The sequence below is a fragment of the Hyperoodon ampullatus genome (genome assembly GCF_949752795.1).
Source record: "Hyperoodon ampullatus genome assembly, chromosome: 13".
Classification (NCBI taxonomy): Eukaryota; Metazoa; Chordata; class Mammalia; order Artiodactyla; family Ziphiidae; genus Hyperoodon; species Hyperoodon ampullatus.
This window is the reverse complement of record NC_136926.1, coordinates 6920950-6941842: the sequence shown is the minus strand read 5'-3', so window position 1 is coordinate 6941842 and position 20893 is coordinate 6920950. Positions and strand designations below refer to the sequence as shown.

The 20893-nt window shown below is 39.1% G+C and overlaps 1 protein-coding gene across 2 annotated transcripts; it reads left to right on the top strand.

The window, feature by feature from the left end:
- Positions 1-671: 671 nt before the first annotated feature.
- On the top strand, positions 672-18922 carry GTF2H3 (general transcription factor IIH subunit 3; the record flags this gene model as incomplete). 2 transcript variants are annotated; one of them, XM_079717103.1, is made up of 13 exons in its annotated part: positions 672-1224; positions 2328-2407; positions 8458-8564; positions 8978-9144; positions 11407-11469; positions 12358-12387; positions 12536-12564; positions 15266-15340; positions 16117-16170; positions 18028-18096; positions 18480-18615; positions 18729-18765; positions 18853-18922. In XM_079717103.1, exons 3-13 carry the CDS (start codon positions 8488-8490, stop codon positions 18920-18922), a joined length of 807 nt encoding a protein of 268 aa, XP_079573229.1. In that variant the 5' UTR covers positions 672-1224; positions 2328-2407; positions 8458-8487. The 2 variants fall into 2 exon arrangements, with proteins under 2 accessions (XP_079573229.1, XP_079573230.1); XM_079717104.1 differs by lacking the exons at positions 672-1224; positions 15266-15340; positions 16117-16170 and having other exon boundaries at positions 2333-2407.
- Between the last annotated feature and the right edge of the window lie 1971 nt (positions 18923-20893).

The window sequence follows — 20893 nt, the reverse complement described above, 5'->3', positions numbered from 1 at the left end:
AAGTGTAATACAAAGCCGTTTTAGGGCTTTAAGCAAGGTAGGTTTACTATCTGATTTACGATTTTTTTTTTTTTTTTTTGGCCACGCAGTGGCTTGCGGGATCTTAGTTCCCCGACCAGGGATCGAACCTGTGCTCCCTGCACTGGAAGCGTGGAGCCCTAACCACTGGACCTCCAGGGAAGTCCCTGATTTATGATTTTAAAAGATTACTTTGGCTGCTGTGTGGGAAATGGACTGCGGAGAGCAAGAGTAGAAACAGGTCCTTTCAGAGGCCATAACAGTTGTGCATGCATCCTTCATCTGTTTTCATCAATATCACAACCCTGTGAGGGGTGCAGACCTTGTATGGCCCCTGTCTACAAATGCGGAGGTAGAGACCCAAAGAAGGAAATTCATAGGGACATACCATGTGTATGGATACACACGTCTCCTGACAGGCATCAGGCTTGATAGTAGCAAGGAAGGCCCTGAGAGTTGGGAGGTGGGACCTGATGGGAGAATAAGGCGAAAGCCTTTTGGGTAGAGGAGTGAGGGCCTGTGGGAGACACAATTAAGTGCCTCTTCTGTGCCAGGCACTTTCTTCTGTGATTTTTGCAACATTATGTTATTCATTCCTCATTCTTTAAGGAGTCCACGGTTTAGAGGGCAGAGTTGGGAAGAGAGATCAGAAACACAGCTAAGTGTAAAATGAGGTAGTGAGTGCTGTCATTAGGAGAGAAGTGATGCTGTTGGTGCTCGGAAGTAGGCAGTGGGGCTTTGAAAAGCCACAGTCATTAGAGTCAAGCAGATCTGTCTTCAAAGCTGGGTGTTAGCTTTGCTACTTACTAGCAGGCCATGTGACTTAGAGCAAGTTACTTTCTCTTGCAAAGGAGAAATACCATGTTTCCCCTAATCTAAGACAGTATTCATTATGAAACGTGCTTTTATTTTATTTAATATACCACTAAGAGAAAATAAAATGTGATCAGTCATAAGGGTAAGATACCATCCTCAGTTCAGCATGTGTCAAACGTAAGAAAAAAAAAGAAAGAAAAGAAAGGAGGGAGTACATCTTATAAGTGGTGAAAGATAGCAAAAGATAGCAATAAGTCCGTTGCTGAGTTGTCAGCATGGGATGGGATGATAGGATTACATGTGCCGGACCTGATGCAGAGGGGCTGAGATTTCCAGTCTCCTGAGATGGGGGAGCCAGGACCTGTTGGAAGACCTAGAGAGGACTTCTGGGTAAAGACGTAGCATTGGTTTGGGGCCTTAGAGAGTAAATAGGATTTGGGTATGTAAGCAAACATCAAAGATGGGGTGGGATTATCCTGATACAGGGAACAGGGAACTGGAGGATGGAAAGTATGGGGGCAGGAAAGGCATTGTTGCTTTTTGCTATCATATGAGCATCCTGGGTTTTTCATAACAGTGTGTGCTTATGGGTTCATATGTCTGTCACCTCAGAATGTAGGCTCCTTGAGGGCTTGGACTCAGTATCCTCAACACCTATCCCCAACACCTAACACTTGTACTTAGTGTAAATGTTTGTTGAATGAACCCATATGTTAAGTTAGCCTCTTTAGTTGTGTCTGTCACTCTGTAGAGAGTAGCCTCATTTTTTTCACAGTAAAATCTTGACATAGCAAGTGCTTTCCACTCTGGTTTTCACTTGTTTTTTCTTTTTTCTTTTTTTTTTGGCCTCACGGTTTATGGGATTTAAGTTCCCCGACTAGGGATCGAACCCGGGCCCTCTGTAGTGAGAGCTCGGAGTCCTAACCCCTGGATCGCCAGGGAATTCCCTTCGTTTTCACCTTTTAAAGATTGGTTCCTAAGTATAATTGGCCTTGCTGCTAGGTGATTTGATGGACTTGGAGCCAAACTGATTCTGTGTCTCCCTTTAAATCTACCCCCCTGCCACCCCGTGCCTGAAATTCTACTAGTGATTCTAATTACTGGTTAATCAGTGCCTTCTGTCCTTGACCAGCCATTTAAAATGCATATGTCTTTGGATTCATAAAATAGATATTTATTGATCATCCACCACATGCTAGGCATTGTGCTCGGAGCAGAAGATAAGCAGTGACAAAAGAAACAGAAATCCCCCCTCAGAAAGCTTACATTCTAGTGCATGAAAGGTACAGATGTACAGAAGGCAAGCAAGAGCTTGCTAAGGGCCCCCAGAGCTTTAAAAGAACTTGGCCTTGTGTTAATTTCATGATTGTAGGATGATAAACATGTAAAGGCATGTAGTGGTGCTTGCTCTGGATTTAATTTACAAATGGAGAATGTTAGCTTTGTTTCACTTTTATGAGGCTAATGTTTTTTATTTTTGTTAATATTTTCAGAAGATGAATTGAATCTTCTGGTTATCATAGTTGATACCAACCCAATTTGGTGGGGAAAGCAAGCATTAAAGGAATCTCAGGTAAGATTGCTTGAGAAGGCTTTTGGATAATTCTGGTTTGACTGAGTATATGTTTATGTTGCTTTTTTATTAAGGTATAATTTACATATCATAAAATTCACCCATTATAATGTACAGTTCAGTGTTTTTTTTAGTAAAAATCGCAGTAAAGTTGTTTAACCATCACCACAATTCCATTTTAGAACATTTCTATTTCCCCCCAAAGTTCCCTTATGCCTGTTTGCAGTCACTGCTTCTATCCCCTAGTTGTAGGCAACCACTGATCTGCTTTCTGTCTCTATATTGACTTTTCTGGACATTTCATATATCGATTCCATATAATATGTAGTCTTTTTTAAAAAAAACTTTCTATTTTGAAATATATTGTTTTGAAATAGTTACAGACTCACAGGAAATTATAAAAGTGGTACAGAGAGGTCCTGTGTGCCCTGGCTTCCGCGTCTCCCAGTAGTAACATCTTATATAACTGTAGTACAATAGCGAAACCCGGAAATTGACATCAGTACCATCTACAGCCTTTATTCAGATCCCAGCAGTTTTGCATCCACTTATGTGTGTATGTTTAATTCTTGCAGTCTTATCACATGTAAGATTTGTGTAACCCCAACCAGAATCAAGATACAGAGCTGAAAAAAAAAAAAAAGATACAGAGCTGTTTCATCACACAGGAGCTCCGTGGCAGAGGCATCCTTCATGGTTGCTGTAACTTTCTAGTCCCTGGTACTAATCTACTAATCTGTTCTTCATCTCTAGAATTTTGTTATGTAAATAGATCAGACCGTATGCAGCCTTTGAGGCTGGCTTTTCTTCACTCGATGTAATGCCCTTGATCTATTCAAGTTGTTCCATGTACAAAAGTTTGGCCTTTTTATTGCTGAGTAGTAGTCCATGGTGTGATGTACCATGGTGTGTATAATCATTCACCTATCAAAGGACATTTGGGTTGTTTCCAATTTTTGGCTGTTACATAAAAAGCTGCACTGAAAATCTATATACAGGTTTTTGTGTGGATGTAAGCTTTCATTTCTCTGGGACAAATGCCCAGAAGTGCGACTGCTGGGTCGTATGTTAATCACATGTTTGATTTTATAAGAAACTGCTTTACTGTTTTCCAGAGTGGCTATACCATTTTACATTCCCACCAGCAAAGTATGAGAGGTCCAGTTCTTTGTATCTTTACCAGCATTTGCTGTTGTGACATTTTTATGTTAGCTGTTTTTATTATTATTATTATTATTATTAGCCGCACCTTGCGGCATGCAGGATTTTAGTTCCCCAACCAGGAATTGAACGTGGGCCCTCAGCAGTGAAAGCGCAGAGTCCTAACCACAGGACCGCCGGGGAGTTCGCTCGTTAGCGTTTTATAGTTTTCATCGACGAGTTTTGTAGATTTATACCTAAATACATGTTTTTTAGCAATTGTAAATGAGTAGTATGTTTCAAATTTTGGTTGCTACCTGTTTAATATTAGTATATAGAAATATGATTGATTTCTGTGTGTTGCTCCTATATGCTGGGACTTTGCTTAACTTACTTATTAGTCCTAGCAGTGCTTTTTTTTTTCTTTTTTTTTTGTGGTACGCGGGCCTCTCACTGTTGTGGCCTCTCCCGTTGTGGAGCACAGGCTCCGGATGCGCAGGCTCAGTGGCCATGGCTCACGGGCCCAGCCGCTCCGTGGCATGTGGGGTCCTCCTGGATCGGGGCACGAACCCGTGTCCCCTGCATCGGCAGGCGGACTCTCAACCTCTGCGCCACCAGGGAAGCCCCCCTAGCAGTGTTTTTGTAGATTCCTTGGGATTTTTTAAATAGACAGTCATGTCATCTGCAAGTAGGCACAGTTATTTTTTTCCTTTCCAATGCACATACCTTTTATACTAATAAGACTTACAGTACTGCGTTCAATAAGAGTGGTGAGAATGGACATCCTTACCTCGCTCCTGATCTTAGAGGGAAAGCATTCAGTCTTTCACTGTTAAATATGGTGTAAACTGTAGATTTTTTTTGTAGATGCTCTTCATCAAGTTCAGGAAGTTCTCTTCCTAGTTTTGCTTGGAGATTTTTATCATGAATGGATGTTAAGTTGTTTTTTTTTTTTTTTTGCGGTATGTGGGCCTCTCACTGTTGTGGCCTCTCCCGTTGTGGAGCACAGGCTCCGGGCGTGCAGGCTCATCGGCCATGGCTCACGGGCCTAGCTGCTCCACGGCACGTGGGATCTTCCCGGACTGGGGCACGAACCCGTGTCCCCTGCATCGGCAGGCGGACTCTCAACCACTGCGCCACCAGGGAAGCCCGGTTGTTAAGTTTTGTCAAATGATCTTTCTGCATCAATTAATGATTTTTCTCTTTAGCCTGTCAATATGGTGGATTACACTGATTGATTTTCAAATATCGAACCAGCTTGGAATTCCCAGAATGAAACCCACTTGGATTCAGTTTTTATCTATTTTATGATAGATGCTGGTCTATAGTTTTTTTTTTTTTCTTTTTTGTACTGTGTTTGGCTTAAGGGTGATACTGGCTTCATAAAATGAATTGGGAAGTGTTCTCTTCTGTTTTCTGGAAGAGATTATTTAGAATTGGTATCAGTTCTTTAAATTTTTGGTATAGTTCTCCAATGAAATTGTCTGGACCTGGAGATTGCTTTTTGGTGAAGTTTTAAACTATGAATTAAATTTCTTTAATAGTAATTAAACGATTTGAATGATCTTTTTCATATTGGGTGAGTTTTGGTAATAGGTAGTCTTTTGATTTTGGCTTTTTTCACTTAGCATAATATTTTTGAGGTTCATCCATGTTGTAGCACGTATTGGTGGTTCCTTTTTATTACTGAACAGTATTTTATAGTATGAATATACCTCTTGTTTATCTGTTCACAGACATTTAGATTGTTTCCCCTTTTTTTTTTTTTTTTTTTTTTTTGCGTTATGTGGGCCTCTCACTGTTGTGGCCTCTCCCGTTGCGGAGCACAGGCTCCGGACGCACAGGCCCAGCGGCCATGGCTCACGGGCCCAGCCGCTCCGCGGCATGCGGGATCTTCCCAGACCGGGGCACGAACCCGTGTCCCCTGCATCGGCAGGTGGACTCTCAACCACTGCGCCACCAGGGAAGCCCTCCCCTTTTTGACTATTATGAATAATGCTGGTAATTCACAAACAAGTCTTTGTATGAGCATATGTTCGCATTTCTCTTGAGTAGTTAGAGACCTATGAGTTGAATTACTGGGTAATATGGTAAGTTTAGACTGAACTTTTTAAGACGTTGCCAAACTTTTCAAAAGTTGGTACACCCTGGGAATTCCCTGGTGGTGCAGTGGTTAAGAATCCGCCTGCCAATGCAGGGGACACAGGTTCGAGCCTTGGTTCAGGAAGATCCCACATGCTGCAGAGCAACAAAGACTGTGCGCCACAACTACTGAGCCCGCGAGCCACAGCTACTGAAGCCCACGTGCCTAGAGCTGGTGCTCCGCAACAAGAGAAGCCACCACGATGAGAAGCCTGTGCACTGCAGTGAAGAGTAGCCCATGCTCGCCGCGACTAGAGAAAGCCAGCCTGCAGCAACGAAGACCCAACGCAGCCAAAAAATAAAATAAAATTTAAAAAGTGGCCAAAAAAAAAAAAGTTGGTACACCCTTTTCCATTCCCATCAGAAATGTATGAGAGTTCCAGTCTTTTCTTCACATCCTTGCTGACACTTGTCTGTCTTTTTGATTATAGTCATTCTAGTGTAGGTGGTACTATCTCATTGTGGTTTTAATTTGCATTTCCCTAATGATTAATGATGTTGAGTCTTCTGTTCTTATGCTTATTAGCCATCCATATATTTTCTTTGGTGAAATTTGTATTCAAATATTTTGCCCAGCTTAAAAAATTTTAAGTTGGATATTTTCTTAATGGTGTCTTTTTAAAAAATAACTTTATCAAGCTAGAGTTGACATACAATGAGCTGCACATGTTTAAAGTGTTTAATTTGTTATGTTTTGAGTGTTTAATTTGTTATGTTTTCACTTATGTATACATTCATGAAATTATCACCACAATCAAAATAATGAACATATAGATCCATCACCCCCAAACTTTCTTCCTGTTCCTTTGAATTCATCCCACCCACCTCTCTGCCTGTCCCCTCCCGAGGCAACCACTGATCTGCTTTCTGTCACTATAGATTAGTTTGCATATTTTAGGTATTTATATATATGGAATCAAACAGTTTTTTGTTTGGGTTTTTTTTTTTTTTCTTTTTTGGTCTGGTGTTTTCACTCAGCATAATTATTTTGAAATTTGTCCATGTTGCTACATGCATCAGTAGTTCATTCCTTTTTATTGCTGAGTAGAATTCCATTGTACAGCTAGACCAGTATATCACTGCATATTACCATATTCTCCAGGAAGACTGTCTTTTGAACTCTCATCAGTGGTGTATGAGGATTCTGGGTTTGGTTTTTTTTTTTTTTTTTTTTTTTTGGTACCAACACAAGATGCTCTGTTTCCTTATTTTATCTTTTGCCAGTATGATGTACCAAAATGATCTCAATTTGCTTTTCGTATATTTAATGGTCCTTTGTATTTCTCCTCTGGGGCATTGCCCATTTTTCACTTTGCATGTTCCTTTTTTTTTTTTTTAAATGGTTTGTGGACACTCTTTATATTAAAGGTTAACTCATCTGTCATACGTTGCAATTATTTTTTTCCAGTTTGTAATTTGCCTCTCACTCTTTTTATTTAGTCTTTTTTTTGCCATACAGAAATTTTAATAGGTTTGTTTTACATTTTCAAAAATAGAATGAGTGAAATTTATCAGTTTTATTTTCTGCTTGAAGTATTTCTTTAAGAGAAACATGCTTTATTACATGATCATAAAAATATCCACCTGTGTTTTTTTAGTAATATTGGTACTTGTCGGAATGTAAACTCCCTGAAAGAAGGGGTCTTCGCCTGGCACATAATAGGTGCTCAGGATACTTAATGAATGAATTCAAAAGTTTTACAATTACCAATTTAATCAGTATATATTAATTGTCTATTCCATGTGTAGCAATAGTTTGCTAGTAATTTTATCATAGAAGTTGTGATATGTTTGCTATTCCCTGAATGTTATGCAGAAAACATTTGTGGAATATTGTACTGATGTAGAATTGGTTTCATAAGTAAACTTAGAAAACTATAGTTTTTTTTTTCAGGTTTATCCATATTTTTGCTATGAATATATTTATTTATGAATAAATAGGTTGTATCAATTAACAGTATAACAGCTGGAAAAGTAACAGTGAAAATGAATGTCTTTGCATATGATTTCTTGTCTCAGTTGGAATTTTTGTCTTTCTTGGGTTTATATTTCAAATTGGGCTGTTTTCATTATCGTGGAGGATGAAAATGCAGCTGGTAGACAGTTATGTAAGGGAGGAGAAAAAGTAAGGGCAGGGCTTCCCTGGTGGCGCAGTGGTTGAGAGTCTGCCTGCCGATGCAGGGGACGTGGGTTCGTGCCCCGGTCCGGGAAGATCCCACATGCCGTGGAGCGGCTGGGCCCGTGAGCCATGGCCGCTGAGCCTGCGCGTCCAGAGTCTGTGCTCTGCAACGGGAGAGGCCACAACCGTGAGAGGCCTGCGTACCGCAAAAAAAAAAAAAAAAAACAGTGAGGGCAATTCTCTATAACCAGTATTAGTAAAGATTGATGCTACTGACTATATTTAGGTCATCTCTAGCACAAATCAGTCATCATGTTTATAAAGAAGGACCGTATCTCCTTACTTCCCCAGTTCCATCCCATCCCCCAACAGCAATTCTTCCTTCATTTCGCTCTGCTCTGTGGGATCTGACCTGCCATATGTTGTTTTTCTAAGCAAGTCAGAAATGGGCAAGTCTGTGCTGTTCAGTATTGGAAAACTGTAGGTTTCAAATGTTTTTGCTTATGACTTTGGAGGGGGGGAGCTCCAGAGCAAATTTTTAGAAGTGAATAATTGTCTAAAATTTAAATGAAATCTTAATCATTTCAAGACCTGACATAGCTCTTTGGATAGCTAATTTACCTTTCTTTTGTCTTCTGTTTTTCAACAGTTTACTTTATCAAAATGCATAGATGCAGTGATGGTGCTAGGAAATTCTCATTTATTCATGAATCGTTCCAACAAACTTGCTGTGATAGCAAGTCACATTCAAGAAAGGTATGACCATTATGATGACTCTTCCTGTTCAGTGCTTAGGGACCCTTGGACCAGATATTACTGGGGTAGATAAATATACCTCAAATAATAAACTAGTAGTAGGTAAGAATTTGGTATGAAGCATTTCAAGAGACTGTAAAGCATTTCAAGAGACTGTAACCCAGTACCTTCTTTATTCTTCTCGTTTTTTAAGAAAACAGTGGAATCATCAAAATATTCTGTGGTGGTAGACTCATGTTTGTCCATTTGCCTATTTTCTACATTCTTTAAAACTGAAATTTATTATGGAATCTTGAGAGTCTGGAATTGGTGTGGTTTTTGTTATCTGTGCTGGATTTCATTTTGATGTTTAGTGAGGGCTTCAAGTCCTGGTGTAACTAGGTTCCTTCTGGTTTTTTGTTTTTCTGTTTCAGTCGATTCTTATATCCTGGAAAGAATGGCAGACTCGGAGACTTCTTTGGAGACCCTGGCAACCCTTCTTCTGAATTTACTCCCTCCGGAAGTAAAGATGGAAAATATGAGCTGTTAACAGCAGCAAATGAAGTTATTGTTGAAGAGATCAAGGATCTAATGACCAAGAGTAACTGCTTTCAGCTTTTTTTTTTAATTTCTTCTATTATTGCTATTTGCAAGTGGAGTTGAATGTGGAGGTCCTTGAGGCTTTGAGTCCAAAACTTTGAGGATCTCGATACTATTTCCTTCATTCCTTCTTTTCTTTAAAAAAATCTTTTCCATCAAAGCCTGTGCATTAGTTGCCTGACCTCTGCAGCATTGACACTGTTCACCATCCTCTGCTTCTTAAAATACTCTGGTTTCTGAGGATAGCCTGTTGACCTATTTTTCCTCTTTTTTGGACCATTCTTTCTTCCATTTCTGACTTTTTCTTCTTTCTTCTTGTTTCTTAACAATATATACTTTTTTTTATTCTGCCGGGTTATTTTCTTATTTTCTCCCTCTGTGTGTTCTCATCCACTCTTGTCATTAATTATCATTTATGTATGAACACTTCCCAGTCTTTGTCTCTAATCTGGCCTTTCTTTCAAACTGCAAATGTCTCCACTTAAATGTCCCACAGTCTCATTAACACGGCCCAGGCCAGTTTCATTATCTTTTCTCTCAGACCACCATTTCCATTTCCTATTTCTGTCACCCCCCAGCCACCTACTTTTCCAAAATTTTCTTTTTTGACTCCTTCCTCCTCATCCAACATCTAATCAGCTATGAGATCCTATTAATCTATCCTCAGCAGTATCTCCAAAGTCTGACCCCTTATTACCTGCCATCTAGCTGAGCCTTGGCAGTGCTGACATTTCGGGCTGGGTAATTCTTTATTGTGGGGCTTTCCTGTGCTTTGAAGGATACTTAGCAGCATCCCTGGCCTCAACCAACTGGATGCCGTAATATCCCCCGGTTGTGAGAACCAAATGTCCCCCATAGGGCACAGTTGCCCAGGTGGAGAGCCTTTGCTCTAGATCGTTGTTACCAACTTCTTAACCGACTCCTGTCTCTCTCCGTTCCAGTCTTTCCACTCAGCCTCTAGAGGTATCATCCTAAACATCAGAGCTGCTGTTCCCGCCCTTAAAGACCTTTTGCTGATTCCCTGTTGCCTGCAGGCAGTGGTTTCAGTCTGTCTCCTGTGTCCAAATCACCTGTAGGGAAAAGGCAATTCTAGAGACAGAAAGTGGATTAATGATTTCTCCTGGGGCTGGGGAGGAGCAGAGAAGTGATGGGAATGGGCCCAAGTGATCCTTTGGGGTGACGGAAATGTTCTACAATTGGATTGTGGCGAGGATTTACATCCCTATAAATTTACTAAAAATCATTGACTTGTGTGCTTAAAAAGATAATTTTGTGATCTGTAAGTTATACCCCAATAAAACTTAAAAATCACCTGGAGGGCTTGTTAAAATGAAATACTGAACCCCACTCCATAGTTTCTGATTCAGTGGGTTTAGGGACGGCCCAAGAAATTGTGTTTCTATTGAGTTCCCTAGTGATATTCCTACAGCTGGTTCTCGAATCATGTTTTGAGCAACCAGTGGCCCCCAGGGCAAAGTCCCAACTGCTCAGTATAGTGTTCCAGACCTTTCCTGGTCTGACCTCCCCGTGGGGTCTCAGTGCTCCTGGACCAGTTGCAGGCCCTGTTCGCACAGCGTGTCAATCTGGGCTCCCCACCTTCTTGCGCTGAAGGTATAAAATTTTGATTTTTATGAGAGTGACTGTTTTTCACTCAAGTCTCCGAATAAGTTGTAAACCTCGTCCCTGCCTCCCACAGCCAGGGCACTTCCTCCCACAGCCAGGACACTTTCTCCAGTCCTCTTTTCACGGCTTTCCCAGGCAGGTGGGAGGCAGTGGGAAGGCTCGGGGCCTGGCCACGGGCCACTGTCCAGGCTGCCTGCAGTTGCACAGGGCCTCTGCTACTACTTAGGTCATTGAGGAACCACAACCGTTCCCAGCAACACCAGGATATTTTTTATTATCTGTTTTTTATAACATAAAATTTACCATTTTAACCATTTTTAAATGTATAGGTCAGTGGCGTTAAGTACATTCACGCTGTTGTGCAAAATCACCACTGTCCATTTCCAGAACTGTTTCATCATCGAAAACTGAAACTTTATACCCATTAAACAACAACCCTCCATTCCTGCTCCTTCAGCCCCCAACCACCAGGGTATTTTAAATTGAGAAAATGTTTAAAAATCGCTTATCTATGTTTTTAAACCCAGTTTGAAAATGTCATCTGATTTCATTCATGAAGAAGAATGCTTTGGTTTGAAAACGATTTTAGGTCAAGAAAGTACCTAAAAATTCCCTTTTTAATGTTTTTTGTTATCTACAGGTGACATAGAGGGTCAACATACAGAAACTCTGCTGGCAGGATCCCTTGCCAAAGCTCTTTGCTGTATCCTTGGTGTTTTAATCATTCAGAAGGTGTTTTTTTTGTAATAAAGAGATCTGAACTTGTGATAGTTCTCAGAACCTTGGGTGCCCATGTTAATGGAAGGCATGAGTATTCTAAAGTGGTAGATAATCAAAAAATAGTTTATCTTGCCTTTGACATGTTTTTAGGACAAGCTGTAAGAATGAGAAAACTCTAGTTTCTCCAGTATGTCTTACTCATAATGCATTGTTCTTCAGGATGCTTCTTTGCTTCTTATTAGACAAATTAAAAAAAATTTTTTTTTGTCTCTCTTGTGTTGGAAGCAGGGTTTGATTTTAAAAGCCATTTACTAACCCTGGGGCTTATTAAACGAGTAGCTGCTTCTCTACAGGAGAATGCACTATTTTGCACACGTTTATAAGCATTTTGATTATGTTTGTGTGATATTTTCCCAATCTTAAGTAATTTAGTTTGTTAGTTTTGTACAATATTGAGTCTGTCCAGACCTTGACTGGGGGTGTCTGATCATCTGGGTATGCTTTTCAAATTCATTATCTCATTTGATGGTGTATTGATTTACTTGTGTTCCCAGCATTCAAATCCAGGACATGGTGGATAATCATAGAACAAGCAGGTGGATAATCAAAGAACAATCAAATCTACTAATTTTAATTTTCTGGGACAAAGATCATATTTTGGTCATGTTACAAAGCCCACTTGATTACAGAGTTAGTAATTGAAAGCTCCCAATCAATCTTGTTTTATGCATTTATTGTGGGCCTTGGAGCTTTTCCTTTTTTCAGCTGGGTGGATGCTGGATTTATTTAACTAAAATTGAGGTTATTTTTCTGTTTACTATTAATATGTATGAAATAATATTTTTAAATTCCTTAATGCTAAGAAAATAAGACATTCATAGAATGAACAAGGATGTTAAAGGTAGGCACCTACATTCTTCTATGAGACTGTAATCTTTATTTTACTACTATAACTTTGAGGTACTGTTTAAAAATTGGTGAGAAAACCTTATATGTAATATGTTTAATAAGATTCAGTTAAATTGTAAACTGTTTTTATCTCTTTATAGATAATCAGGAAATGAAATCAAGGATATTGGTAAGATTAAAAAGATATTAAAACGATGTTTTTATACCAGCTAAAGCCAATTAGAAAACATAATGGGAAATAAGACCCATTTATAATAGAAACAATAAATATTAAGTACCCAGAATTAATTAACAAGCAATACGTAAAATTGATTATGGTGAAAAACTAAAATTCTGAGAGACGTGAAAGAATTGAATAAATGGAGAGCCATATTTTTTTTCTTTTTAAAATTTGTACTTTATTATTTATTTATTATTATTGTTTTTAACATCTCTATTGGAGTATAATTGCTTTACAATGGTGTGTTAGTTTCTGCTTTATAACATAGTGAATCAGCTATACATATACATATATCCCCATATCTCCTCCCTCTTGCATCTCCCTCCCACCCTCCCTATCCCGCCCCTCTAGGTGGTCACAAAGCACTGAGCTGATCTCCCTGTGCTATGTGGCTGCTTCCCACTAGCTATCTATTTTACATTTGGTGGTGTATATATGTCCATGCCACTGTCTCACTTAAAAACATGGAATGCTTCACGAATTTGCATGTCATCCTTGCGCAGGGGCCATGCTAATCTTCTCTGTATGGTTCCAATAAAATTTGTACTTTTTTAAAATTGAAGTATAGTTGATATACAATATTATTTATGTTACAGGTGTATGATACAGTGATCCACAATTTTTAAAGGTTATACTCCATTTATAGTTATTATAAAATATTGGCTATATTCTCCATATTTTTGTACAGTTGTACAGTGTATCCTTGTAGCTTATTTTATGCATAATAATTTGTACCTCTTAATCCTTTACCCCTGTATTGTCCCTCCCCTTTTCCCTCTCCCCACTGGTAGCCACTAGTTTTTGGAGATCCATATTTTATTCTTCAATGCCAATTTTTCCAATATTAAACTGTAAGTTCAATGCAATCTCAGAATATTAATCAGATTTTTTTTCCTGGCAGAGTGGGGGGATTTAAGAAAGTCAACAGTTTATCTGAAAGAATAAATCAATGAGAATAGCCAGGAGCTTTCTGAAAGAAAATAGTAGGCAGGAACTTGCTCCAGGTGACTTAAAGAAAGACACACAACGTAAGAGTTGTGAGTTGTAAGTTTTATCCAGAGTCTTACTGAGGATTATAGCCCAGGAGACAGCCAGTCAGCTGTGAGGAAACTGCCCCAAAGAGGTAGGGGAGAAGCCAGTTTATATATGATTTTTTTGGCTAGGAAATTCATGCAGTCAAGCATATATCTTGGTAAAAGATTATTGCTAATCACGAAGAACAGATATCTTAAGTTGGTGATTTTAGTGCTTTTCTGTTTCTTTTTTCGGTTCTTGCCTGCGAAGAGGCAAGAATCTGGGGTCACTGAAATTCTTCCTGAGATATGCATCTAACTATCTAAAGGCCTATTTTTCCAAAGCACAGAGTCCCTCATCCTGTTTTTCATCCTGAACTCCTCTCAGGGTGCGCTGTCAGTGGGCAGCTGCAGTGAGTTCCCCGTTAACCCTGTAGAACTGGGTAGTGAGCAGTTCTCTTTTTTCTTTGTGCACACTCCTTTAGGCATTAAAACACATTATAAAGCTACAGTAACTGTGGTTCTGGCATAGTAGTAGGCAAACAGATAATGGAAAAGACTAGAGTCCAGAAACCAGGTACACAGTGGGGTTTGACATGTGATCAACGAAGCACTTCAAATTAGTGGGAGGGAAATGGATTATTCAATAAAAGGTACTGGGCCAGTTGATTGGCCGTTTGCGGGAAAGCAAAGCTAGATCTCACTGCTTATACCTAAACACATTCTAGTAAAGATCAAACATTTCAATGTAAAAATTCAAGTCATAAAAGCTCTAGAAGAAAATAGCTGTTTATAGTCTTGTGTTGATGAGTATCTTGCTAAGCATGATATGAAACTTTAAAAGGAAGCGTAAGACCTCAAAAAAATAAAACCCCCAAAACAAGGATGGGAAAAAAAAAAACTATTAGGAAAAAGTACTTTCAGCTCAGGGTTGACTCTAAAGAAACAAGTGGGAAACGAGCAATCTGCAGAAGAGGAAATGAAAATGACCAGTTAGTATTTGGAATTATGGTCAGCCCTACTAGTGGTTATTCCCTTGCATCGCCCATGGGAGGATAAACTGATACAGCTTTTCTGGAGGGCAGTTCGGTAATATGTATCAAAATTAAATATGCAGACACTTTAGTAATCTCACTGATTATTTTAGGAGCTAATCGGAGAGTTGTGCAAAGGGTAGATGAGAGTGTTCGTCAGAGCATTGTCTAAAACCGAGGTTTGGAAACTGCTTAAATGTCTTCTATAGATAATTGGTTAAACAGTGGAAATCTATGAACTCAGCACGAAGGATGGTTACATCCAAATTTATTGATGTAAGATTTTTCCCCCAGATATTGTGGACTGAAAAAGCAGGTTGCAGAACCCTAGATAGAGTATCATCCTGGGGTGTGTGTGTGTGAGTGTATATCCATGCCTGCATAAGTGCTCTTTAGAAGCTATTAACAAGGGTTATTTCTTGAGGGATAGGATTTGGGGGAGATTTTTGCAGTCATCTTTACAGTTTTAGGTATTATTTAATAATAACGTCAAAGACAAATTAGAAAGATGATATTGGTTGTAATTTGTAGTATATTGTGATGACATTTGAGTGAGAATACTAGGATGTGGCTGAAAGGTATTAACATGGATGTGATTTTTAGGTTATTAAAGCTGCAGAAGACAGCACGTTACAGTATATGAACTTCATGAATGTCATCTTTGCAGCACAGAAGCAGGTGAATTGAGAGCCTTCTTTTTAAAGAATATTGGTTTCATAATGAAGGAGTTAACTTTATTGTTTGAATGACCTACTTAGAGAGGTATTCTGACTAGATACTTATTAAGGGATTGGGAATCTGGAATCCATATTTTGTACAATACTAGTCATTTCTCTATTTTGGGTCCTGGACCCTTGAGAATCTGATGGGTCCCCAGAAAAATATGCACTCTAACGGTTTTGCAGATAGTTTTGTGGTATTCCTGGAACCATTTAGCCCATCCTTGGACCCCAGTCTAAGAATTCTAGGTTTTATAGTTGGCAGCATACCTTGCTTCAATTTCTCTGTCTCTTTGCTTCAGGGAGGTCTTATGAAGATTTGATATTTTTACTTTGCAAATAACTGAAGTGTTCAGATGAGTTATCACTAATACGTTTTCTTCTTTGATATGTTAAAAAAAAACTTCCTTAAAACTTCAGTTTTAACCTAAAGTGCTGCTATAGCCATGTAAAATATTCTCCATCTCGGAGTGGTAGCATGATATAGTGAAAAGACCATGGACTTTGGGGACAGGCAGACTGGGGGTGACAGCACTGCTTCCCCTTGGCTCTGTGACCACCGCCCGGCCAAGGCCTGGGTGCTTCAGCTGTAAAATGCAAATCAAATATCTACCTTGCAGAGTTATTATGCATATTAAATAAGCCATTTTAAGAATAGAGTCTGGCATATAGTAGGTTCTCACTGTAAGGTAGTCATTATTATTCCTATAATATTTTTTGAAATGTTCATTTCAGAATATTTTGATTGATGCCTGTGTGTTAGACTCCGATTCAGGACTCCTCCAACAGGTATATTTTATTTTATTTTATTTTAATTTATTTTTTAAAATAAATTTATTTATTTATTTTGGCTGCGTTGGGTCTTCGTTGCTGTGCACGGGCTTTCTCTAGTTGCAGCGAGCGGGGGCTATTCTTCGTTGCAGTGTGCAGGCTTCTCATTGCGGTGGCTTCTCGTTGTGGAGCATGGGCTCTAGGCGCGTGGGCTTCAGTAGTTGTGGCACGTGGGGTCAGTAGTTGTGGCTCGCGGGCTCTAGAGTGCAGGCCCAGTGGTTGTGGCGCGCAGGCTTAGTTGCTCTGCGGCATGTGGGATCTTTCCGGACCAGGACTTGAACCCGTGTCCCCTGCAATGGCAGGCAGATTCTTAACCACTGTGCCACCAGATGTTATTTTTAATCAAAATATGAAGCTGAATTTTACTTTAACTAAAAAGGGAAAAGAAAAACAGAAATAAGACTGAAGAAATTACTAAACTTTTGAAAAACGTTTTTTGACCACAAGAAATATTATTTCCGGGCCTCCCTGGTGGCGCAGTGGTTGAGAGTCCGCCTGCCGATGCAGGGGATACGGGTTCGTGCCCCGGTCTGGGAGGATCCCATATGCCACGGAGCGGCTGGGCCCGTGAGCCATGGCCGCTGAGCCTGCGCATCCGGAGCCTGTGCTCCGCAACGGGAGAGACCACAACAGTGAGAGGCCCGCGTACCGCAAAAAAAAAAAAAAAAAAAAAAAAAAAAAAAAAAAAAAAAAAAAAAAAAAGAAATATTATTTCCTAAAAGATCAGTTAAAAGCACAAAATTGTAGAAAGCTTTGAGTTTAGGTTACTGCTGGGGATGCGTGGGGAAGGGGAGATACAACCAGAAAGTACACCAGCTTCAAAGGTTCTAGAATTATCCTATTTCTTAAGCTTGATGGTAAGTGTATGGTGTTTGTTGGGAATGTGTAAAGGTACAGCCACTTTGGAATACAGTCTGCAACTTCCTCAGAAAGTTAAACGTAGAATTACCAGTTGAGTCCACAATTCCATTCTTAGATATATATTTAAGAAAAATGGAAATGTGTCCATACAAGATATTGTACGTGAATATTCATAGCTGTGCTATTTATAATAACCCAGAAGTGGAAACAACTCAAATGCCCATCAGCGGATGAACGGATAAATAAATTGTGGTCTATCCATGCAATGGAATATTATTTGGTCGTAAAAGGGAATGAAGTACTGATACATGCTACAATATGAATGTACCTTGAAAACATTATTCTAAGTGCAAGAAGTAAAAGGACACATATTGTCTGATCCCATTTATATGAAGTGTCCAGAATAGGCAAATCCATAGAGACAGAAAGCAGATGAGTGGTTGCCGGGGGAAAGGAGGGATGGAGAATGCCTGTTAACGGGGACGGGATCTCTTTAGGGTGCTGAAAATGCTCTGCAACTAGACAGTGGTGACAGTTGCACAACTCTGTGAATATTCTAAAAGCTAGTAAATTGTACACTTCAAAAGGGTGAGTTTAATAACATGTAAATTACATCTCAAACTGTTACTAAAAGATACAATGAGAATGAATAAACATGGCAAGAATAGAAATTTATCAGTAGCAAACAAACAGGAAAAAGGGCTTGTACTCTTATACTACAGTCTTCAAAGGGTGAAAGGGTGTGGGCCAAGGGGAAAATGCAAGATACTTGAACATCTGGAGAGGTAGCTGCAAGTTTCTGGTCCTCCTGCACTCTGGGAAGAGATTCCCTTTTAATTCGCTGTGTCGTATCTTCCTCTCCTTTTGGAGACCTGAAGAGTTGCTGGTGAGAATGACCTCCCGCTGGAAAAGCTAAGCGAGTGCTAGTTTGCCTGAGAGCCCTTTGTCTTGCAGGCTTGTGACATCACAGGGGGACTGTACTTGAAGGTGCCTCAGATGCCCTCCCTTCTGCAGTATTTACTGGTAAGGAAATGTCAACAGTGAACCTAAAGCCTTGAGCCCAGTGAGACCCCTGTTTCCTGGGGAATGAACGGGAGTAAGATGGCTGATGCCTAGTAACTGGAAGAGAGGAACAGAGGGGTGCCCTAGGGAATTTGAACTTAAGGGAGTTTTTGGACCCTGTAAGCTGTATGAGGAATGTTGTATGACTGTGTGTGGTGGTGCTCAATAATTGTGGAATGGCTAGAAACACATTTCTAATAGTCTATTTCTAATAGACTTCCAAGGAAAATCTAATTTAGTATTCTCAGTGTTTACTGGCTAATATCTGATATCTATGTCCTGGCTTCGGGTTGTTTTCCTCCATGTTTTGAATAAAATTTCCTTGCTTTTTTTTTTTTTAACAGTGGGTTTTTCTTCCTGATCAAGATCAGAGGTCTCAGTTAACCCTCCCACCCCCAGTTCATGTCGACTACCGGGCTGCTTGCTTCTGCCATCGAAATCTCATTGAAATCGGCTACGTGTGTTCCGTGTGCTTGTCAAGTAAGTTCACGTAGCGCTGAGTTTTTCTGTGTTGTGGAGGAGTGTGCAGAAAACATCTCCAACTGTGTGGCTGTTAGACCGTCCTGTTCATTTTTCGTTTTTTCAATTTGCAGTATTCTGCAACTTCAGCCCTATCTGCACTACATGCGAGTAAGTATCTTTGAGGCTGTGTGGCTGGCTTGCCCTTTATAGAGATTTAGACCATTAAAAAGTATTTCCTTCTCTGTATTATTTCAGGACAGCCTTTAAGATTTCTCTCCCTCCTGTACTGAAGGCCAAGAAAAAGAAACTGAAAATGTCCGCATGACAGTAAAAATTGTTTCCCCATCACTTAGAGCTATTAATAGAAATTATATGGCAGAATCTTTGTTAGGAAGGCTCTGAAAAAAATAGAGATATGTGTAAGATAAACTTTAATGAACTTTCTTACAGGAAATATACTAAAACATCATCCTCATCCTATGCTTCTTGGGGGCTGATTTATTTGAGGGAGTCATTCTATGCAATATACCCTAAAATTTTTTCTGACTGGTTTTTGTCCAGAAATGGAGGAAGAAAGCACAAATTTGTGATTTTTTTTTTAAATGAGGTGATCGTTTGTCAAAGCCATTCTGTACTGACTGATTATAAGCGTCAGAACCTACCAAGTCTAGGTTCTTACTGTGAAATGTATGACGTGAAATTTGAACACAGTTTTGGAAAAAGTGACTATTTATGGAGTAATGGCATTAATCAAGATAGAACATGTTACTTGAGTCAACACTTCGACAGTAGTCACATAAATAAAATCCTTGTTTTCTAGATTGAGATTTAGCTCCAGATATTAGCAGATACTTATTCTTTTGTCTGACATTAGTACATGTTTGGTCAGAGTTAACCAAGTGATAGTTTGTCACTGAATATCTCTAAAATCTGATCTTAAATGAGTAAGGAGAGTGCGTGCAGTAGTCTGGTGGGAACTTTTTCTTTAAAACAGCTGTGTGAAGAGCTTATTTGTGAAAGCCAGGGTCTGGGTTCTGAGGGGGAATTTCTTGGGGAGAATGGATTCTGTACAGTGAAGTGTTGCCCCACATAGAATTCATCCCTTTTTTAATGAGGAGGGGGAAAGCATTAATACTGGAGAACTGTTCTCTAGAAGCTTTGGACTTAATACTGAAAAATTCTATAAGTTCAAAAGAAAAATTATTTGCAACAATAAACATTTTTCTATGTAACCTTGAAGTTATTAAAAGTCCTTTTAAATTCCAGCAGACTCTAGGAAGTGTTTTTAGGAATGGTGGCCAATTTAATTTTTTTTTTTAAGTAAATTGACAAAGACCTATTTGTGTATACAACCTTGTATATAAATAAGATTTTAATTTTCTCTTGATACCATCTCAGAAACTGAGTCTCATTTAAGCAATTTGGTGTTTGGTTGGATTATTTCAAGTAGATTTTATATTCTGCATTTACAATTTTGTTAACAAATACACAAAGATTTTGGTGATCACTTTGCAAGTATTTGCTAATCTTTTAGAATCTGTTTGTCTTTTAAAAATAATATTTAATATTTCACAGCCTAACTATGTGTAATGGAGATCTCTATTTTAAGTCTAGGAAACAAAGAATCATATATCTAAAGATGAATAATTTCAAACAAGCTGATAAGGTTTTTGTTATTACTTTTTCATTTGACATGTGTTATGAACTGGCCTAATTCTGTTTAAATTTTATTTTTAACAGTTGTGTTTGTTGTTTATTTTGTATAAATGTTTATAATAAAATAATTTAAATTTTCATATTTGCTTATTTCCTCATTCATTGTTTATTTCATGCTCATTCAATTCATCTTCAACTCTGTACTTTTTACCTGGATTTGGTCACATGTCAGACAGTTTTTTATTCAACTGTGAAGAACTTTAATTTCAAATCTTGCCAAAACTCTCACAAAAATATTGTTAGAAATACTATACAATTATAGATTGGTATGAAATTTTTAATACAAGATTTCTTACACACCATACATGGATTCTCTCAGTGAATTGGTTCACCACTGCTCTGATGGCTAACAAAATGAGTGAACATTTATTGAGTGCTTACTGTATGCCAGGCATTAGCCTAAGCTCATTAGATGTGCTACCTCACTTAATTCTCACACAATCCTATTTGGGAGAGGCTATTATCTCCTTTTTAAAGATGAGGAAGGACTTCCCTGGTGGTCCAGTGGCTAAGACTCTATGCTCCCAATGCAGGGGACCCGGGTTCCATCCCTGGTCAGGGAAATAGATCCCACATGCCG